We start from the raw sequence: 16,968 nt of genomic DNA on the forward strand, positions 1-16,968 counted from the left end.
CCCCTCACCCCGTCCCCAAGTCCCCCACCCCGTCCCGGTCCCCGAGCCCGCCCCGAGCGCCGAGTGCGGTGCCCGGTCCCCGCCCCGAGGTGCCCGCACCCCCCGGCTCCGCCACTCGAGCTCCCCCGTGCGCCCTGCCCCGGGAGGCGGCGGCGGCGGCGGCTGCTGCCCGCTCCCGGAGCTGTCCCTGCCCGCCGCTGCCGCTTCCCCCGCACCGGCCATGCCGGGGCCGCGCCGGGACCGCCCGGCCGTGCTGCTGCTGCTCGGAGCCTTGCTGGCCGCCGATCTCTACTTCCACCTCTGGCCCCGGGCACGGCGGGAGCTGGCGGCGAGAGCCCCGGGCTGTGCCTGCCGCCGCCGATCTGCCGCCGCTACCGCCACCGCTCCGCCGCCCCGCTCCCGAGCAGCCTCCGCGCTGCGGCGGCTCTTCGCCCACCCGCTGTACCGAGCCGCCGGCCCGCGGGGCCCCGCCGAGCCGCTGCTGGGCGCCCGCGAAGCCCTCAGATACTACCGGCGGAAGGCGGCTCGCTGGAACAGGTGCGTCCCGCCGGCACGGCACCCCCTGCCCGGGCACCCCCTCCACGGGCATCTCCCGGACACCTCCTGCATGAACATCTCCTGGGCACCCCCTGCATGAGCATCTCAAGCACAGGTATCCCCTGGGCACGATCTCCTCAGGAACCTCCTCTGTAGGCACCCCCTGCATGGGCATCTCCCGGACAATCCCTGCATGGACATCTCCTGGACACCCCCTTCCCGAGCACCCTTTCAGGAACATCTCCTGGGCACCCCCTTCCTGGGCAACCCCTGCATGGGTATTTTCTGGTTAACTCCTGCATGAGACTCTCAAGTGCAGATACCCCTCAGGTACCCCCTTCACAGGCATCTCCCAGACACCCCCTTCCCTGGAACCCTTCCATGGGCATCTCCTGGGCACCCCTTTGCTGAGCACACCTCTCATGGGCACCCCCTAGGCATCCTCTCTCTGGGCATCCCTTCTGGGCACCCCCTGCACAGACATCCCAGAAGCACCCCGTTCTGGGCAGCTCTCTCCTCCACCCCTTTTAAGCACCCCTGCCTAGGCATGCACACCCTGGCATCCCCAGCCCAGTTTGTCCCCTCTCCTGGCTCACTGCCATCACTAACCCCTGTGGCCTCTGCCTCAGGGGCTGATGGTGACCCTCAGCCCCTCTCTGAGCATCGTGCATGACACAAGTGCTGGGGCTTCACACCCCAGGGCCTCTGAACTCCCAGTCTAACCCCCCTTCCATGAGAGTTTCATCCAAGCTGGAAACAGCCCTGGAATCCCTGCACATCCCTCACCCCACCAGCTTCTTCCCTCATGTCCATGGTGATGGGGTCTGAAGCAGGTCACCCTGCTGCCTCTGCACAGAAGCTGCCAGAGTGCTGAGCTCACAGCACTGGCTCACTGCCCCCTTCATGGGACAGGGATGGTGCCCACCTGCAAGGGGACTGCTCCTCCCTCCTCATAGATGCTGTTTGCTGAGCCTTCCTGGGAGACTTCCAAGCTCCCAGTTTCTCCAATTTCATGCATATTCCTCTTATTTCTGTGGTACTCACCGGGACCTGGCTTCAGGAGGAGATGATGGGAAGTGACAATGGAAAGAACCAAAGAATTACCTCTGTGGTCTGAGCAGCACCAGGAGCTGCCCTGTGTGCTCAGCTCGGGGTCACTCCTGTGAGGATCATTCCTTGTTTGAGTCAATTTGAAGCAGGTCAAATCCTTCTTCACATCACTTGAAGCCCATGGGTGGTGGATTTGAGCATTGTCAGGACATGGCCATGCTGTGCCCCAGACCATTCTCAGATACATCTTCTCAGAGCTGAGCAATGCCTCCTGGAGACATCAGGATTTGGGTAGCAAGATGGATGCTTCCCAAGCACAAGCCTGGTGGGGATGAGAGATGTGAACCAAAGCAGCTCATGGTACACACATGCCTCCTTAAGCACCACCAGAAACCCTGAGCACCCAATGCCAAGCACTTGCAGCAGCACTGGCATTCCATCCATGCCAGCCTCACCTGTGGGACAGCCCTGGCTCTTTGGTATGAAGTCTGCCTTCCTCAGCTTCATCTGCTGCTCTGTTGAGATGTGCAGCTTGTGATGGAGCCATGGCTGCACGTTGCCTTTTCTCCTGAGCTTTGCTTAGGATGTGGCCAGGAGGAGATCTGTGATGCTGTTTGCCCTTGATTGACTTGGCTTTGCACCTCCAGGAAGGAGAAGGGAGGCAGGGTATTGATTGTTCCTCAGTCACTCTGAAATAAAATATATGATGCTCACAAGCAGGTGAAGCCTCCAGCGAGCAGGGACAGGCTGGGGTGACACACAACCTCTCCTGCAAATTGAATGTGTAATAAGATGGCCCTTGCCAGGGCTGATGCACTTCATAAGACTGTTCCTTTGCTGTTGGCATGGAGGAATTTCTGCCTCACCAGAAGCACTGCAGAGCTCATGTCCTTTCTGACGTGGTCACTGAAAGAGCTGTCCCTGCAACTGCTGAGAGCAAAGAGCATTGACCTGTGGGACCCAGGAACCCATGGCTTCCATCTGTGAGACCCAGGAACCCATGGCTTCAACTTGTGAGACCCAGAAACCCATGGCTTCAACTTGTGAGACCCAGGAACCCATGGCTTCCATCTGTGAGACCCAGGAACCCATGGCTTCCATCTGTGAGACCCAGGAACCCATGGCTTCCATCTGTGAGACCCAGAAACCCATGGCTTCAACTTGTGAGACCCAGGAACCCATGGCTTCCATCTGTGAGACCCAGGAACCCATGGCTTCAACTTGTGAGACCCAGGAACCCATGGCTTCAATCTGTGAGACCCAGGAACCCATGGCTTCAACTTGTGGGACCCAGGAACCCATGGCTTCCATCTGTGAGACCCAGGAACCCATGGCTTCCATCTGTCAGACCCAGGAACCCATGGCTTCCATCTGTGAGACCCAGGAACCCATGGCTTCAACTTGTGGGACCCAGGAACCCATGGCTTCCATCTGTGAGACCCAGGAACCCATGGCTTCCTCTCCTAATCCATAGGTTTAGTGAAGCTGCTGCTATTGTTGAGGACTGAAGGTAGTGCTGTGGGAGCAAGGTCCACACCAGCTCTCCCTGAGGTGTGACCATACACTGTCAGGCAGAGCAGGGGCAGAGCTGAGCACCCGTGGGTCACCCTCTCCTCGGTGTGCAGTGTGACTGGGTGGTGGCATGTTCCTGCATCACCTGTGGGTCTGGCTGCTGGCAAAGCAGCTTTCTGAGGGGCAGGATGCTCCTCCTGAGTGGAAGGAGCTGCAGCTTAACCCCCAGCACAGCGTGCCTGTCTTCATTCCTGCAGCCAGATGGACATCAGCTGGCCTGGGGCTCTGCCAGCTCATGGAGTGGCCTCAGGACGCAGCCTGTGTCAGATACCCATGGCCAGGAGAGCACAGTGTGTCCTACCTTCATGGCACTGCCTCTCTGCTGGCTGCTGCCCATCTCCATGCTTTTCCTCCAGTCAGGACCAGGATTTGATTGCAGGCTGCAGAACCAGCTGGAGCCACGGATGGGGACGCAGGAAGGAGACAGCAACAAAACTCTTCCACTCCTCTTCAAATCCATAAAAACCACCCTTACAAACTTTATTTTTATCCTTGAAGGAACAGCCTCAAAACTCCAAACTCTTTAACCAGCTTGGTGCCAGGGGAGGCATGGAGTGAGTGAACACTGGTGCCCCATGCCCAGCATCACCCCATGCCATGCCCCTTGCAGCCCAGCAGCAAACTGGCAGAGCAGGGAGCCAGGGCAACCCCAGGGCTATTTATAGGCCAGCAGCAATGACCCCAGTTTTTAGATCATCCTGGGCTTTGCAGAGAGCTGCTCTGACAGGGAAGTATCTCAGGAATCCTGAAGGAACTGGGGAGGCAGAAGGAGCTGCATTGGGGGTTTAAAGGGTGGCCAAGGGCTTGCTGGTCCTGCAGCAGCTGGCCCAGGGCAGGGACCATGCAGGCACTGGGCTGGGAACTGCCTCCCCTTGCACAACCACTGCCTTTTTGCCCCAGCAGTGATCTTCTGACAAGTTTCTCTTGACCCTGGCTGTAGCAGGACGATCAAGGTTGTGCCTCAAAGACTCTCCCACATGCCACCTGGTGCATGGCAGCATGCTGGAAGGTCAAGAAAAGTCCATCAGAGCTGATGGCATCCTGGGGCCACATCCTCATGCAGAGTAGCCAGCCAAACCTTCCAGAGAAGCTTAGCACACTCCTATGTTCTCCTCTTCCCAATGTGGGAGTAGAGCTTCTACCTTCTTTGCAGATGGGCTGTGCAAAGAGACATCCCCCAAAGCCCTGCCCCTGCAGAATGGCCAGCACAGGGCCAGGTGAGACCCCACCACCCTCCTCCCCTTGGGCCCTGGGCTGTAAATCACTTCAGCTTCCTCCCAAACCAGATCAAAGAGGAAATGCTCTGAGACCCTTATTGCTGACCACATGCCTGTGGACTTTGTGCTGTAGCTGACCTGATCCAACTGAAAAGCAAACAAAGTGGGAGAGGGAACAGGCTGATCTGACCTGCAGATCCACCATGTCTCTGCCTTTACCTAGATTCCTCCCAGGATGCTACTGAAACATGTCCCTCACCACCAGGAAGGCTCATCCTTGCTGATGCAGATCCACCACGTCTGCCTTCTGCTAGATTCCTCCCAGGATGCTACTGAAACATGTCTCTCACCACTAGGAAGGTTCATCCCTTGCTAATGGTTAGACTGGACTTAACCACACTGTTTAGCCTGCTTGGATGGAGATGGATGATGGGAAAGAAAAAAAAAAGAAAAAACCAACAACCCAAGCTCAACATTTTCCTGCTGGTTTGAAGCAAAAAAACCCAAAACCCCAGCAACACCCACAAGGCAGAGCTCTTTCCAGTTGCCAGCACCAACCCAACCTCAGTGCACAGTGCAGCCACAAGCACAGCAAATTCCAGCAGAGCCCACAGCACATTCCTCTGTCCTACTGAGCCTGAAAACCATGGGTTCCCAGCCTCTCTCTCCTCCCTGCTTTTAGTTTTGTTTGCATTGGGCAAAAACCTAAAAAAGGAGGTAAAAATAAGGTGGGCAGGGAAAAGCCTCCTTCCATCTTTTGTGTTTCCCAGAGCGTGTGGTGCTGAGGGTCTGGATTGGGTCTGAGCAAGGCTCATGGCACCTCCCTCTCTCCAGTTGCTCCACCCCAGCAGTGGTCGATTCCCCACTGGTTTCAGCCCCCAGCTCCTGTTTTCCTTCATGGATGTATCTTGGCACCTGCAGTGCCAGCTGAACTTCGTTTTCCCTGTATCAGGACTGGCTGCTCCGTGCGTGGCTCCGCTGGTGGTAATGAGAAGCCAACACTGTGCCCTCCACCGGGTGGAATAAGTCCCCTTATGATGGCAGTTCAGCAAAGTGTGGCTCCAGCCCTGGAGGTCTCAAGGTTGAGGAAAATGCTGCTCAAGTGGGGAGAAGTTTGGGGGTTATTATTGACCTTGGGAGGCCACTTCAGCTCCCCTGGCCAAGAAGGGACTGGGTTCAACCTTCATTTTGCAAGACACTGCCAAATGGCCTCGCAACACCCCACTTCACCAGGCTGAGGGCCATGAATCTGGTCGTGGAGACAATTTATGACTCTTGGTGATATTTTCCCTGCCTGAAACCTCCAGCTTCAGGAAACCACTCTGTCATGGATGTGATGACCATAAGGACAGTTCTCTGTGGAGGCTTGCTCAGACAAGACCCTGGTTTTTGTCCTGGGCTCTCCAGACACCTCTATGAGAAGTCAGGACACAGGTTATCTGCTGTCACATCACATCCCCTCCCAAGCCCAGTCCCTTCAGGAAGCATCATATCACACACTTCATCCATCACACAGAGCAGCTCTTGTGTTGCTGGAGATGTGGTTTAGCTCTAGCCCTGCCCTGCCACTACTCCTGGTCCTGATGGGGCAAGGAGAAGACAACAGAGTCCCTTGTCTCCCTGCTAGAGGCTGCTTTCCCAGGGCTTTGCAGAGGCAAGAAGGTGGCACAGTTTGTGAGACCTTTGACCATCTCACTCATCCTGCCTCAGTTTCCCCTTGGGTAGCACCCAGAATCCTTATCCATCCCGTGTCCCCCAGCTCTGCTCCCCAGCACCCTCCCTGCTCCCAGACAGCCTCTGGGCTCAGAGCAGGAAGGGTTTCCACCCCAGGGCTCATCCTCATCACCCCATAACCTCTCTCTTCCAGGCGACACAAGCTTTACAGGGAGGAGCTGAACCTAACCTCCCCAGCAGCCCCCCTGCTGCTGCGGCCAGAGGCCAGCTGGCTCCAGTTCCAGCTGGGCATCAGCCGGGATGGGCTCTACCCACGCTCCAGCCCCGCTGTCAACAGGCTCCTCCGGGACATGCAGGGCTTCACCACTATCAGTGCTGGTGAGCACCCTTCTGCTGCAGGGATGGGGATGTTGGGAGCTGCATGGGGCTGAGGGGCTCCAACCCCCCCCTCCCAGGTCACTTTTGTAAAGCAGGGAGGCTGTCACTCACTGCAGGAAGCCCCAACCCCTGTGCCAGCTTCCCAGCAGGTTTTGTGCTGTGCAGCTGCCATGCCCATATCTTGAGGTAGGAGAAAGGACTTGGCTGTGGTCCTTGATGCAGCATTTTTTGGTGCCAGCCATGCTGGGGACCTGTGGCACACCAGTTTATTCCCAACTGTCTACCTAAGCACCTCCCCCCAGAAGGAGACTGTACCCCTTGCTGTGCAGGTAACACTGATGCAGGCAGTGCCCTGCTGCATGCCCAGTGCTGGAAGGGGGCTCAGCAGCAAGAGTCTGAGCCTGGTGGGGTCTCACCACTCCTCCTGCCCTTGCAGACTACAGCCAGGACGAGAAAGCACTGCTGGGAGCCTGTGACTGCAGCCAGAGTGAGTGTGACATTCGGGTCCCTGCTGTCCCCTCACATGCCATCACCTCAGCCAACCCCAGTCCCCAGCTTCTCCATCCTCACCTCAGCAAGGGGAACAAAAAGCCAGGAACTGTCAGGCCCTTCTCCCTTCCATTAAACCCTACCACCCCAACAGAGGCTGGAGTGTGGGTGCCAGGACACCAGTGTGCCACTGGTTTCTGCTGGGAGAGGAAAAAGTCCCCAAGAGGATATAAGAAATGGCTGTTGGGAGAAGTGCTGGAGGAAAAATCTCTTCTGTGGCACAGGGGAGAGGGAGAGAGTCAGAAGGGAGAAGAAAAGCAGCTGGAATTAGCTGTGGAATGCTCTCAGGAGGCTGGGAAGCTGAACCACACTGGAGTGTGTAACTGGTGCTCTGCCACATGCCAGGGCAGCTAACGTCCTGTTCCCTTCTCCAGTTGTGAAGCCCAGTGGTGTGCACCTGAAGCTGGTCCTCAGGTTCCAGGATTTTGGGAAAGCCATGTTCAAGCCCATGAGGTAAGGCACCCTGGCAGAGCACCCCCCACAGCCATGACCCAAGGAGCCCACAGTGAGGGGTGCCAGGGTCCTTGGCAAGGACAGGCACATAGAATCTAGAGTGCCTTGAGTTGGAAGGCACCTTAAAGATCATCCAGTTCCAACCTCCCTGCCATGTCTGGGCAGGACACCTCTCACCAACCCAGGTTGCTCAAAGCCTCACCCAGCCTGGTCTTAAACACTTCCAAGGATGAGGCATCCACAACTTCTCTGGACAAGCCCTTCCAGTGCCTCACCAGCCTCACTAAAGCATTTCTTCATAGTGTCCAATCCCCACAGCCACAGCTCCCCTCCCCTGCACCCAGCTGCCTTGGCAGCTTAAATAACTTAATTATTATTGGCTGCCCCACCTCGGTGCACCCCTGGGTGCACTCTCCTTGTGCCACCACCACCAGCTGCCTGCAGTGCTGTGCCCTGTTAGGTGACCCCCCCCCTTGCTCTCTCCCAGGCAGAAACGTGAGGAAGAGACTCCTGAGGACTTTTTCTACTTCGTTGACTTCCAGCGGCACAATGCAGAGATTGCTGCCTTCCACCTGGACAGGTAGGGACCTGCCACAGCACCTGGCCCTCTGCTCACAGGCAGCTTTGGCATGAGAAGAGCCAAGCTGAGCCCTGCAGAGCTGCTCAGCCTTACAGAGGTGATTGCTTTGCAGCACCCTCTGCTGCTGCTGGGTTATTTGGGGATGGGGGGACCTCAGCTGAAGCCCAGGAGTCACCTTTGCCTTGGCCACTGCATGAGAATCAGAGAATTGTTTGGGTTGGAAAAGCCCTCTAAGATCAACCATTGAGCTAGCACCACTCTGAGCATCAAACCATGTCCCAGAGTGCCATGTCTATGCTTTTTTGTGACTCCACCACCTCCCTGGGCAACCTGTTCCAATCCCTGACCAATCCCTTTCTTGTAGCACAGACATTTTTCCTAATCTCCGACCTAAACCTCCCCTGGCACAATTTCAGGTAATTTCCTCTCATTTTATCACCTGATACTATAGAGAATAGACTGACCCTTACCTCATTCTAACTGCCTCTCAGGGAGTTGTAGAGAGCAATGAGGTCTCCCCTCAGCCTCCTCTTCCCCAGACGAAACCTCCCCGGTTCCCTCAGCTGCTCCTCATAAGACTTGGTCTCTGGAGCCTTGACCAGAATAGGCTGCAGAATGCTCAGGAATTCACCTGGCCATCAGCAGCCACAATGCACATTGTCCTTTTCATGCATCCAAGTGCAAAGATGAGCTCTGGGCACAGGCTGGATCCTCTCCTGGTGAAGGAGTCACACACTCAATCAGCAATCAAGGAGTGTTTGCATTGAGATCTGCTGCAGTGATGCAGTTTCAAACCCTCAGCTAATGAGCAATTAACCCAGCACCTCATCCCAGCAGGCTTTGTATTTAATAAAATCAAAAATGCCCTTATGAGAAGAGGAGGGCAGCAGCCTCCTTCCCCTCCATGGGATGAGCACTGAATAGCACAGAATTAGAGACTCTCAGAGTCGTTTCACTCAGAACAGACCTTTAAGATCATCAAGGGAGAGTGATGGTGGGTGAGGGTCTCCAATTCCCATGCCCAGCTCATGTGATAAGCAGGACTGGCCTGTAAGTCCTGTAGCTCAGTCTCTGAGTGAGGGAATGAAGGGGGACAAATTCCTTTTGCAGCTCTGTCCCTTCACCTTGCCTCACCTCCCACCAGCTTGCCTCTCTGCAGCCCAGCTCCACCACCAGAAAAATGAGGCTGGACTGCTTCTCTAAAGTGCTTTGTGGTTTTTAGAGCTGAGAGATGTGAGATGAAAGCAAATATTCTTTCTCTTTTTTTTTTTATTTTCCTTTAGCCATTGCTCAATAAGTCACAGGCTAAATCCTGTTCCCTGCCTGCTTCTCAGAGGCAGAGGGCATTACCCAAGGAGCAAAGCACAGCAAGAGCTGGTTCCCCCCATGGTACTGACTCAGCAGCCCACAGCAGTTTTCCATTCCTGACATGAATGCTTTCCTGCCTCAGGCCCTGAGGTTTCTGAAGCACATTTGAGATGAATCAACCAAGCATGAGTGTCTCTGAGTGGGGTGAAGGCTCCTCACCTCCTGCTGCCTCAGCCCTGTTGCACCAGGTTCAACCCATCCTTGCTCTCTGTCAAACCCAACAGCACAGAAGGCCCCAAAGGGCTGTTCTTGGCTCCTGAAGGACCCAGCTTGCATGTGAAGGATGGGAGAAACCAGTTACAGCAAAAGACATGAATCCTGGAGAACATCCAGATGGTTCCAGGCAGCAGCTATTCAAATAGCACAAATCTGAACTCAGCCCTGTTTTGATCCAGAGAGTGAAGTGATTCTGGTGAGCTGCTAGAAAGAAGCTGGGAGAAACAAAAAATATCCATGTGAGATCAGTTATCAAAAGGCCCCTGGTCTACCAAGGGAAGGGACAAGGGCAGCATCTGCTGTCCCACTTCGCCATCCTGTGCAGTAATGTCCCTTGGCACTGCAGGCTCTGACTCCTGTCCCTGTTTGTGCAGGATCCTGGATTTCAGGAGGGTGCCACCCACAGTTGGGAGGTTGATCAATGTCACCAAGGAGATCCTGGAGGTCACCAAGAATGAGATCCTGCAGAGTGTCTTCTTTGTCTCACCAGGTAGGTGAGCATTTGGCTGTGCAGCCTGCCCTAGGTGATCCTGTTCTGGCAGTGGGGTTGGACTTGATCTTTGGAGGTCCCTTCCAGCCCCCAGCATTCTGTGATTCTGTGTTGGTCCATGTGGGTGGAAGAGCAGGGCAAAAGGGACCAGCAGGACTTGTGCTGTTGAGCAGAAATGAAATTCTTGGGTGAAACACGCACAAAGATATGGTTACAGCAGAAGTGTCCCTCAGCCTCCAGCTGGAATCATCTGACAGACCTATTTCAGTATTAAAGGGGCCCAGAAGAAAGGTGGGGACAGTATTTTGGCAGGGACTGTTGTGACAGGACAAGGGGTGCTGGTCTGAAACTAAAAGAGGGAGATTCAGATAGAAGGAAGAAATTGTTTACAATGAGGATGGGGAGACACTAACACAGGTTGCCCAAAGAGCTGCCCCATCCCTGGAAACATTCCAGGGCAGGCTGGGGCTCTGAGCATCGTGCTCTAATTGAAGATGTCCCTGCTCACTGCAAGGGGGTTGGACTAGATGAGCTTTAAAGGTCCCTTCCAACCCAAACCTGTCTATTGCCTGCTCTTCCTAACCTTTCCCCTCGCATGGGACCAGGCCTGTCCATCAACCAAAGCCCAAGTACTGTCCATGCTTTCAGTCTCACATCCCTGATGCAGTCACCAGTGCATGACAGGGATGAGGTCTGCCCAGGCTACCGTGCAGTCCCCTGTGGATCATTGCTCCTTTCTCTCCTCCTGCCAGCCAGCAACGTGTGCTTCTTTGCCAAGTGCCCCTACATGTGCAAGACGGAGTATGCAGTGTGTGGGAACCCTCACCTCCTGGAAGGGTCCCTCTCTGCCTTCCTGCCCTCCCTCAACCTGGCCCCACGGCTCTCCGTCCCAAACCCCTGGATCCGGTCCTACTCGTTTGATGGAAAAGAGGAGTAAGTGGGTAAATGCTGCTGCTGGTGCTGCTGCTGCTGCTGCTGGTTCCACATCTGCATTGCAGGGAGTACACACAGCTGGATGTATGGAAGTTGTATGTCCAGGCAGAGGAAGGCCAAGGTTCAGAGACTGCCCATAGAATGCCTGGGCACTGACTGGGCTTCACTCCCAGCCTCCTGCATGCACAAAGAGGGAGATGTAAGCCCTCCTCTTCTCCATCTCCACATTGGAGACGCTTTGGGGTGCTGCTGGCAGGTGGCAGCAGCAACCACGGAGTGAGACTCCCCCTTCTCCTCCGTCTCCTGCAGGTGGGAAGTGAATCCACTCTACTGCAACACGGTGAGGGAGATCTACCCCTACAGCAACGGCAACCGGCTGCTCAACATCATCGACATGGCCATCTTTGACTTCCTGATAGGTATGAGGGAGGGGGAAGGGACCCTCCTTCCTTCCTTCTGTGTGGCCCTTCAGCATCACCCTCTCTGCCCTCCCATGCCATGATGTCTCTCAAAGACATCCCTTCTGCCCCAGAGACTGCTGCCTCCCCACAACCCCTCCTGATGTGCACCAAGGGGGACTCCCCAGGCGCACTCCAGCCCACTCCCTGGGGGGTTCAGCAGCAGCTCTGAGCATCTTAGACCCTTCCAGCAAGGCAACAACTCTTTCATGCAGATCTGAAAGAAAACATAGGAGAGGTTAGAGAATCCCTTGGTCATGTGCAAGGGCAACTTAGTTCCTCTGTCTGCCCTTCCCCAGGGAACATGGACCGGCACCACTATGAAATGTTCACCAAGTTTGGGGACGATGGCTTCCTCTTACACCTGGACAATGCCAGAGGGTGAGGCTGTGGGAGGACTTCTGGGAGGGGGCAGGTGGTGGGCAGGCCCTGAAGCTCTGTGCTCTCTGCTTCACCTCCAGGTTTGGGCGACATTCCCATGACGAGACCTCCATCCTGGCCCCGCTCTCCCAGTGCTGCATGTAAGTGCCAGCTTCATCTTCCTTCCCAGACACACTGGAAGCAAAAAGGTTAACATGAGCAAGATGAAAAGCCAAGCCTGGTCTCACCCACTAGATGGACTCAGCCCACTGAGTCACCTCCCAAGCACATTGTGCTTCACAATGAGGGTGGTGGAAGGCTGGAACAGGTTGCCCTGGGATGTGGGGGAGGCCTCATCCCTGGAGGTCAAACTTAATGGGCCCTGAGCAACCTGGTCTGGTTGGAAATGTCCATGCTGACTGCAGGGGGGGTTTGCACAAGATGACCTTTGAGAGTCCCTTCCAACCTGATGTATCCTATGATCCTTGCTCCAACATGATGCCAAGCCACATACACCTAAGCAGGAACAAAGTCCTCCAGCTGCTCTGCATGAGAGGGACCACTCCAACCACAGGGATGCTACCCAGCAGCTGCTCACCTCCCTGTTAAACCCTGTTCATCTCTTGCCCAGCTCTCTAGGTTTGGCTTCCATCAGATTTAGGTCTGGTATTTTTAGCTCACAGCTCCCACACCAGTTCCTGTCCCACACATTTTCTGCTGCTGTCCTCTCCCAGCATTGTTCCAAGTACAATACCTGGCACAGCCACAGCTGTGCAGTAAGAGATGAGCCTCTTCCTGAGAGGGTCAAGACTCTCAAGAAGGCATAGACAGGCCTGAAGACAGCCTCCAGTTAACCTGGCACAAGGATCTTTGTGGCTGCTGAAGTCCCTGGAAGGCTCTGGATCACATCTTCAACAATTCAGTACAAGCAGCAGGGTCACACCTGCCCTGTGGGACAGGAGCAGGGCTGGTGGCCAGTGGTCAGCTCTGACTCCCTCTCATGTTTCTTATGTAATTGTTGCAGCCTTCACTTTGCTGTTCCCCATGGGTCAGACCATTCTGCTCTCCACCTCCAAGCCCTGTCTGCTCAGACCAGAGCAAACACAGCTGCTGTTTACCCACAGCAGCTCCTCTGTCACCCCTTGCCTAGAAGGAGAGTGCAGGCAGAGTCACTGCAGCTCACATCTGCTCTGGACAAGGCTTCCTCTGGCAGCAGCAGCAGCAAAACCTCACAGCCATGTTCCAGCAGTGATTTAAAGCCTCACTGCCAGGCTTAGCACTTGATAAATTGATTTTCTTTAAGGTAGGAAAAGGAGGCAGAGGGAAGACCTCTTTGCTCCCTACAACTACCTTAAGAGAGGTTGTTGTGAGATGGGTGTTGGTCTCATCTCCCAAGTAACTACTCACAGCCATGCTCCAGTAGTGATTTAAAGCCTCGTTGCCAGGCATAGGACTTGATAAATTGATTTTCTTTAAGGTAGGAAAAGAAGGCAAAGGGGAGACCTCATTACTTCCTACAACTACCTTAAGAGAGGTTGTTGTGAGGTAGGTGTTAGTCTCATCTCCCAAGTGATAAGTGGTAGAACAAGAGGGAATGGCCTCAAGCTGCACCAGGGCAGGTTTGGGCTGGACATTAGGAACAATTTATTCACTCAAAGGGTTCTCAGGCATTGGAACAGGCTGCCCAGGGAGGTGCTTGAGTCACCATCCCTGGAGGTGTTTAAAAGCCATGTAGATGTGGTGCCTGGGGATATGGCTTAGCACTGGACTTGGCAGAGCAGGGTTAATGGTGGGGCTTGATGATCTGAAAGATCTTATCCAGCCTAGATGATTCTATGATCAATGCAAGCCTGGCAGTGGGCAGCCAGGACAACAGCCACAATTTAAGTCAGCTGCCCCAGTGGCAGCACTGTGCAGGAGGCAGCTGGGCACAGCACCTTCCTCCATCCATCCCTGGTGCAATGCAAGAGGCATTGCTGACCAAAGCCCTGCACTTGGCTTGGCTCCTGCAGAGCCTGGTGCAGCTCAGTGACTGCTCTGCCAGGCACAGCAGCAGCACCCAGCCTGGCACTTGCCAAGGGAACAGCCTGTGTCCTGCTGGAGCTGCAGGCAGCCACATGACTGCTCCCAGTCGATGCCCTGTGTAAATAAGAGGCAGAAAGGCAAACCCTGGAGCTGGTTAAAATGTTTCTGACTGCACCTTTTCCCATCTGAAAATTCTGGCTCAGCTAAATGAGAATGGCTCCACGAACAGGGACTGCTTTGTTTCCAATATTTCAAGGGCAGTCATTAAAACCACTGATTAATTTCAGTGTCAGAGATGCTGAAGTCAAAATGGTTTTGCTGAGGACTAAACAAATGACTTCAGAATGCCCACTTTTGTTCCCAGAAGTGTTCTAGGATTGCAGCTTTTCATCCCACTTTCTGTCAAGAGGAAAGAATATTTACATCTCAGTAGCTCTTAGGGTGGTAAGTCACAGTTAAATCAGTTCCAGGACATATTCCCTCTTCCTGCTCAGTTTTGACTGAAGTTTTTTGTTTTCCTCGTTCATTCCTCTTCATTTTACCTCCCTCTCTGCCCTCAATCCTGTAAATGTCAGCCCTGGTGACATGGCACCACCCTGCAGTAATCTGGGGGACTGGGTCAGCTGTGACTCAGAGGAAGAGCACTGATTGCTAAGAATTTCTGCCATGCTTTTCTTGTTGCAGTACAAACAGACTGGGAAGAAGTTTCTGCAGACACTTTCCTCCTGAAAGAGAAAGCTTTTGTCCAAAGTTCTTTGTCAAGTAGCTTCACTCACCTCTGCCCTCCCTCCTGACTCAGCTGTTTCTTGCTGGGATGCTGTAAGGAGTTTACAGAATCCTAGAACTGTTGAGGTTGGAAGAGACCTTTGAGATCATCAAGTCCAACCTCTCGCCTAGAGCTCACAACCCTACCACTACTGCTGAGCCACTACCACTAAACCATGTCCACAGGTCTGTCAAATACCTCCAGGGATGGTGACTCCACCACCTCCCTGAGCAGCCTGTTCCAATGCCTGAGAAGCAATATTCTTCCCAATATCCAACTTGAACCTCCCTTGGCACAACTTGCAGCCATTTCCTCTTGTCCTGTCCCTTGCTGCATGTGAGGAAAGACCAACCCCTACCTCTTTCCAACCTCCTGTCAGGGAGTCCAGGAGAGCAACGAGGTCTCCCCTCAGTCTCCTCTTCTCCAGACTAAAGAACCCCAGTTCCCTCATCCATTCCTCCTAGAAGCCTGCATTTTGCCTTTCCAGTGAGCTGCCAGATTCCTTTGTTTTCCAGGATCAAAAGGACCACCCTGCTGCGGCTGCAGCTCCTGGCCGAGCCTGAGTACCAGCTCAGTGATGTGATGAGGGAATCCCTCCTGCAGGACCCCCTGGCACCCATCCTCACTGAACCCCACCTCTTGGCTTTGGACAGGAGGTTACAGCTTATCCTGAAAGCTGTGAGGAAATGCATAGACACCTATGGAGAAGCCAAGGTGGTGGCCAATGACACCATGCAGCCTGAGGCTCCTGCGTCTGACAGAGTGAAGCTGACCACTTAAAAGTCCTTAACTCATGCCCCAGAGGTAGGCAAAAGCCCTGCAAGGCAAGTGGCAAGTTTTAATAGCTGGTAACTTCCATCTACAAACCCTTGTGGAGACTGAGATGGGAAACTCTACAGGAGACCTTCAAGAACCACACTGGGCTTCTACTCTGGGTACTCAGCCAAAGCTTCTGTGCTTGGCCACAGTGTGCTGGTAAGTGGTGGTGTGACTGCAGCAGACCCATACACCCTGAACACCAGAGCTCTGTGGTGGAAAAGCAGTGATCTCCTGTCCTGTTGCTGGGCATGCCCTTGGGAGGGTGGGGAACACATGGCCATTGGGCTGCTCAACCTGCACGAGGTCTTGGTCTGAGCTAGTGAAGGACACAAACTAGCTCCAAGGATGAGGCTTGAATAAAGAGATGCCAAGAGCATTTTCCTCTTGCTAAGTCTCTGTTCTGTAACCAAGACTACTTGAGAAAAGAGCAAGCATCCTTCATACGGGCAGAACCTGCCCCTGAGACAAGCTAATGTGTAGATCCAGCATGGGGAGGCTGGAGAGCATCCACACAGCACTCACCACCAAGCCTGTGTGGTGCTTCTTGGTCTCTTCGACAGTGATCAGTTCACACCAGTTCCATGTGTGCAGTAAAACCACTTCTACTATTACCTGCCTGATGGGTGGAGGAGCCACCTCCTCCCTGGACATGTTCAAGGCCAAGTTGGACAACACCTTGAGCAACCTGGTCTAGGGGAAGGTGTCCCTGTCCATGGGGTTGGAACTCAATGATCTTTAAGGTCCCATCCAACCCAACCCATTCCATGAATCTATGAATTGTACAAGTGCCTGCTGCCTACACACTTTAAACTCCAGCAGAGACTGGAGGTATAATTTGAGTGTTTCAGGAAGTTTGGAGTGTTTCTATTTAGCAAAGAGGTTCCACCAATATTCTGAAGCCCCAAAAGTTAGCAAGAAAACCCTCCGTAAACTCAACCAACCACACAAAAAAAAAACCCAAACAAAACACACCAAGCTCCTTTGATCTCCCCCAACTTGTGATTCAACCATGGCCTTCCCATTTCCAGCTTTCACAAAGGCAAAGCTTTAGACAGCACCAATCAAACAGAACCCTGGACAGTGGTGGGCTTGCAGACCTTTTTACTCTTGTGAACAGAGAAGAGATGGCCAGAAAAAAAGGATTTAACTCACTGCTGACATGCATGGTGCAGCAGCTATTCCCCGTGCTGGATGCTGTATTCCCAAAGTTGGATCTCCCTCTGCTGGTTGTTTTTGTTGGTGCCCTCACCACACTTGGCAAGCCCCAAAGCAACTTGGTCAGTGTCATGCAATGGTGACTGTTGGCTGCTTGAACAGGAAGAACATGGCAACAGAAGATAAGTTTAGAGTTCTAAGGGCAGAAGGGGAAATTTTCAAGTTTCTTTGTAGATAAAAGTTTTCAGCCTTTTTTTTTTTTTTGGGGGGGGGGGGGTCAAGGGGATGGGGGAAAGGGAGGGCCAGATGAAAGGAAGAAAGCCACAGATGCTTGAAGAGCTGGGGCACTAATAGGGGTTGCAAGGATG

At 54.0% G+C, this 16,968-nt stretch overlaps 1 protein-coding gene across 1 annotated transcript; it reads left to right on the top strand.

Annotated features, from left to right (window-relative positions):
- The first annotated feature begins 220 nt into the window (after positions 1-220).
- FAM20A (FAM20A golgi associated secretory pathway pseudokinase) lies at positions 221-15,420 on the top strand. Its single transcript, XM_054393843.1, has 11 exons — positions 221-537; positions 6,244-6,428; positions 6,865-6,915; positions 7,352-7,430; positions 7,918-8,010; positions 9,969-10,084; positions 10,837-11,017; positions 11,327-11,436; positions 11,775-11,856; positions 11,937-11,996; positions 15,142-15,420. The coding sequence occupies exons 1-11, from the start codon at positions 221-223 to the stop codon at positions 15,404-15,406; spliced, it is 1,539 nt and encodes a 512-aa protein (XP_054249818.1). The 3' UTR covers positions 15,407-15,420.
- Positions 15,421-16,968: the final 1,548 nt, after the last annotated feature.

The sequence above is a fragment of the Indicator indicator genome, chromosome 29 (genome assembly GCF_027791375.1).
Source record: "Indicator indicator isolate 239-I01 chromosome 29, UM_Iind_1.1, whole genome shotgun sequence".
NCBI lineage: Eukaryota > Metazoa > Chordata > Aves > Piciformes > Indicatoridae > Indicator > Indicator indicator.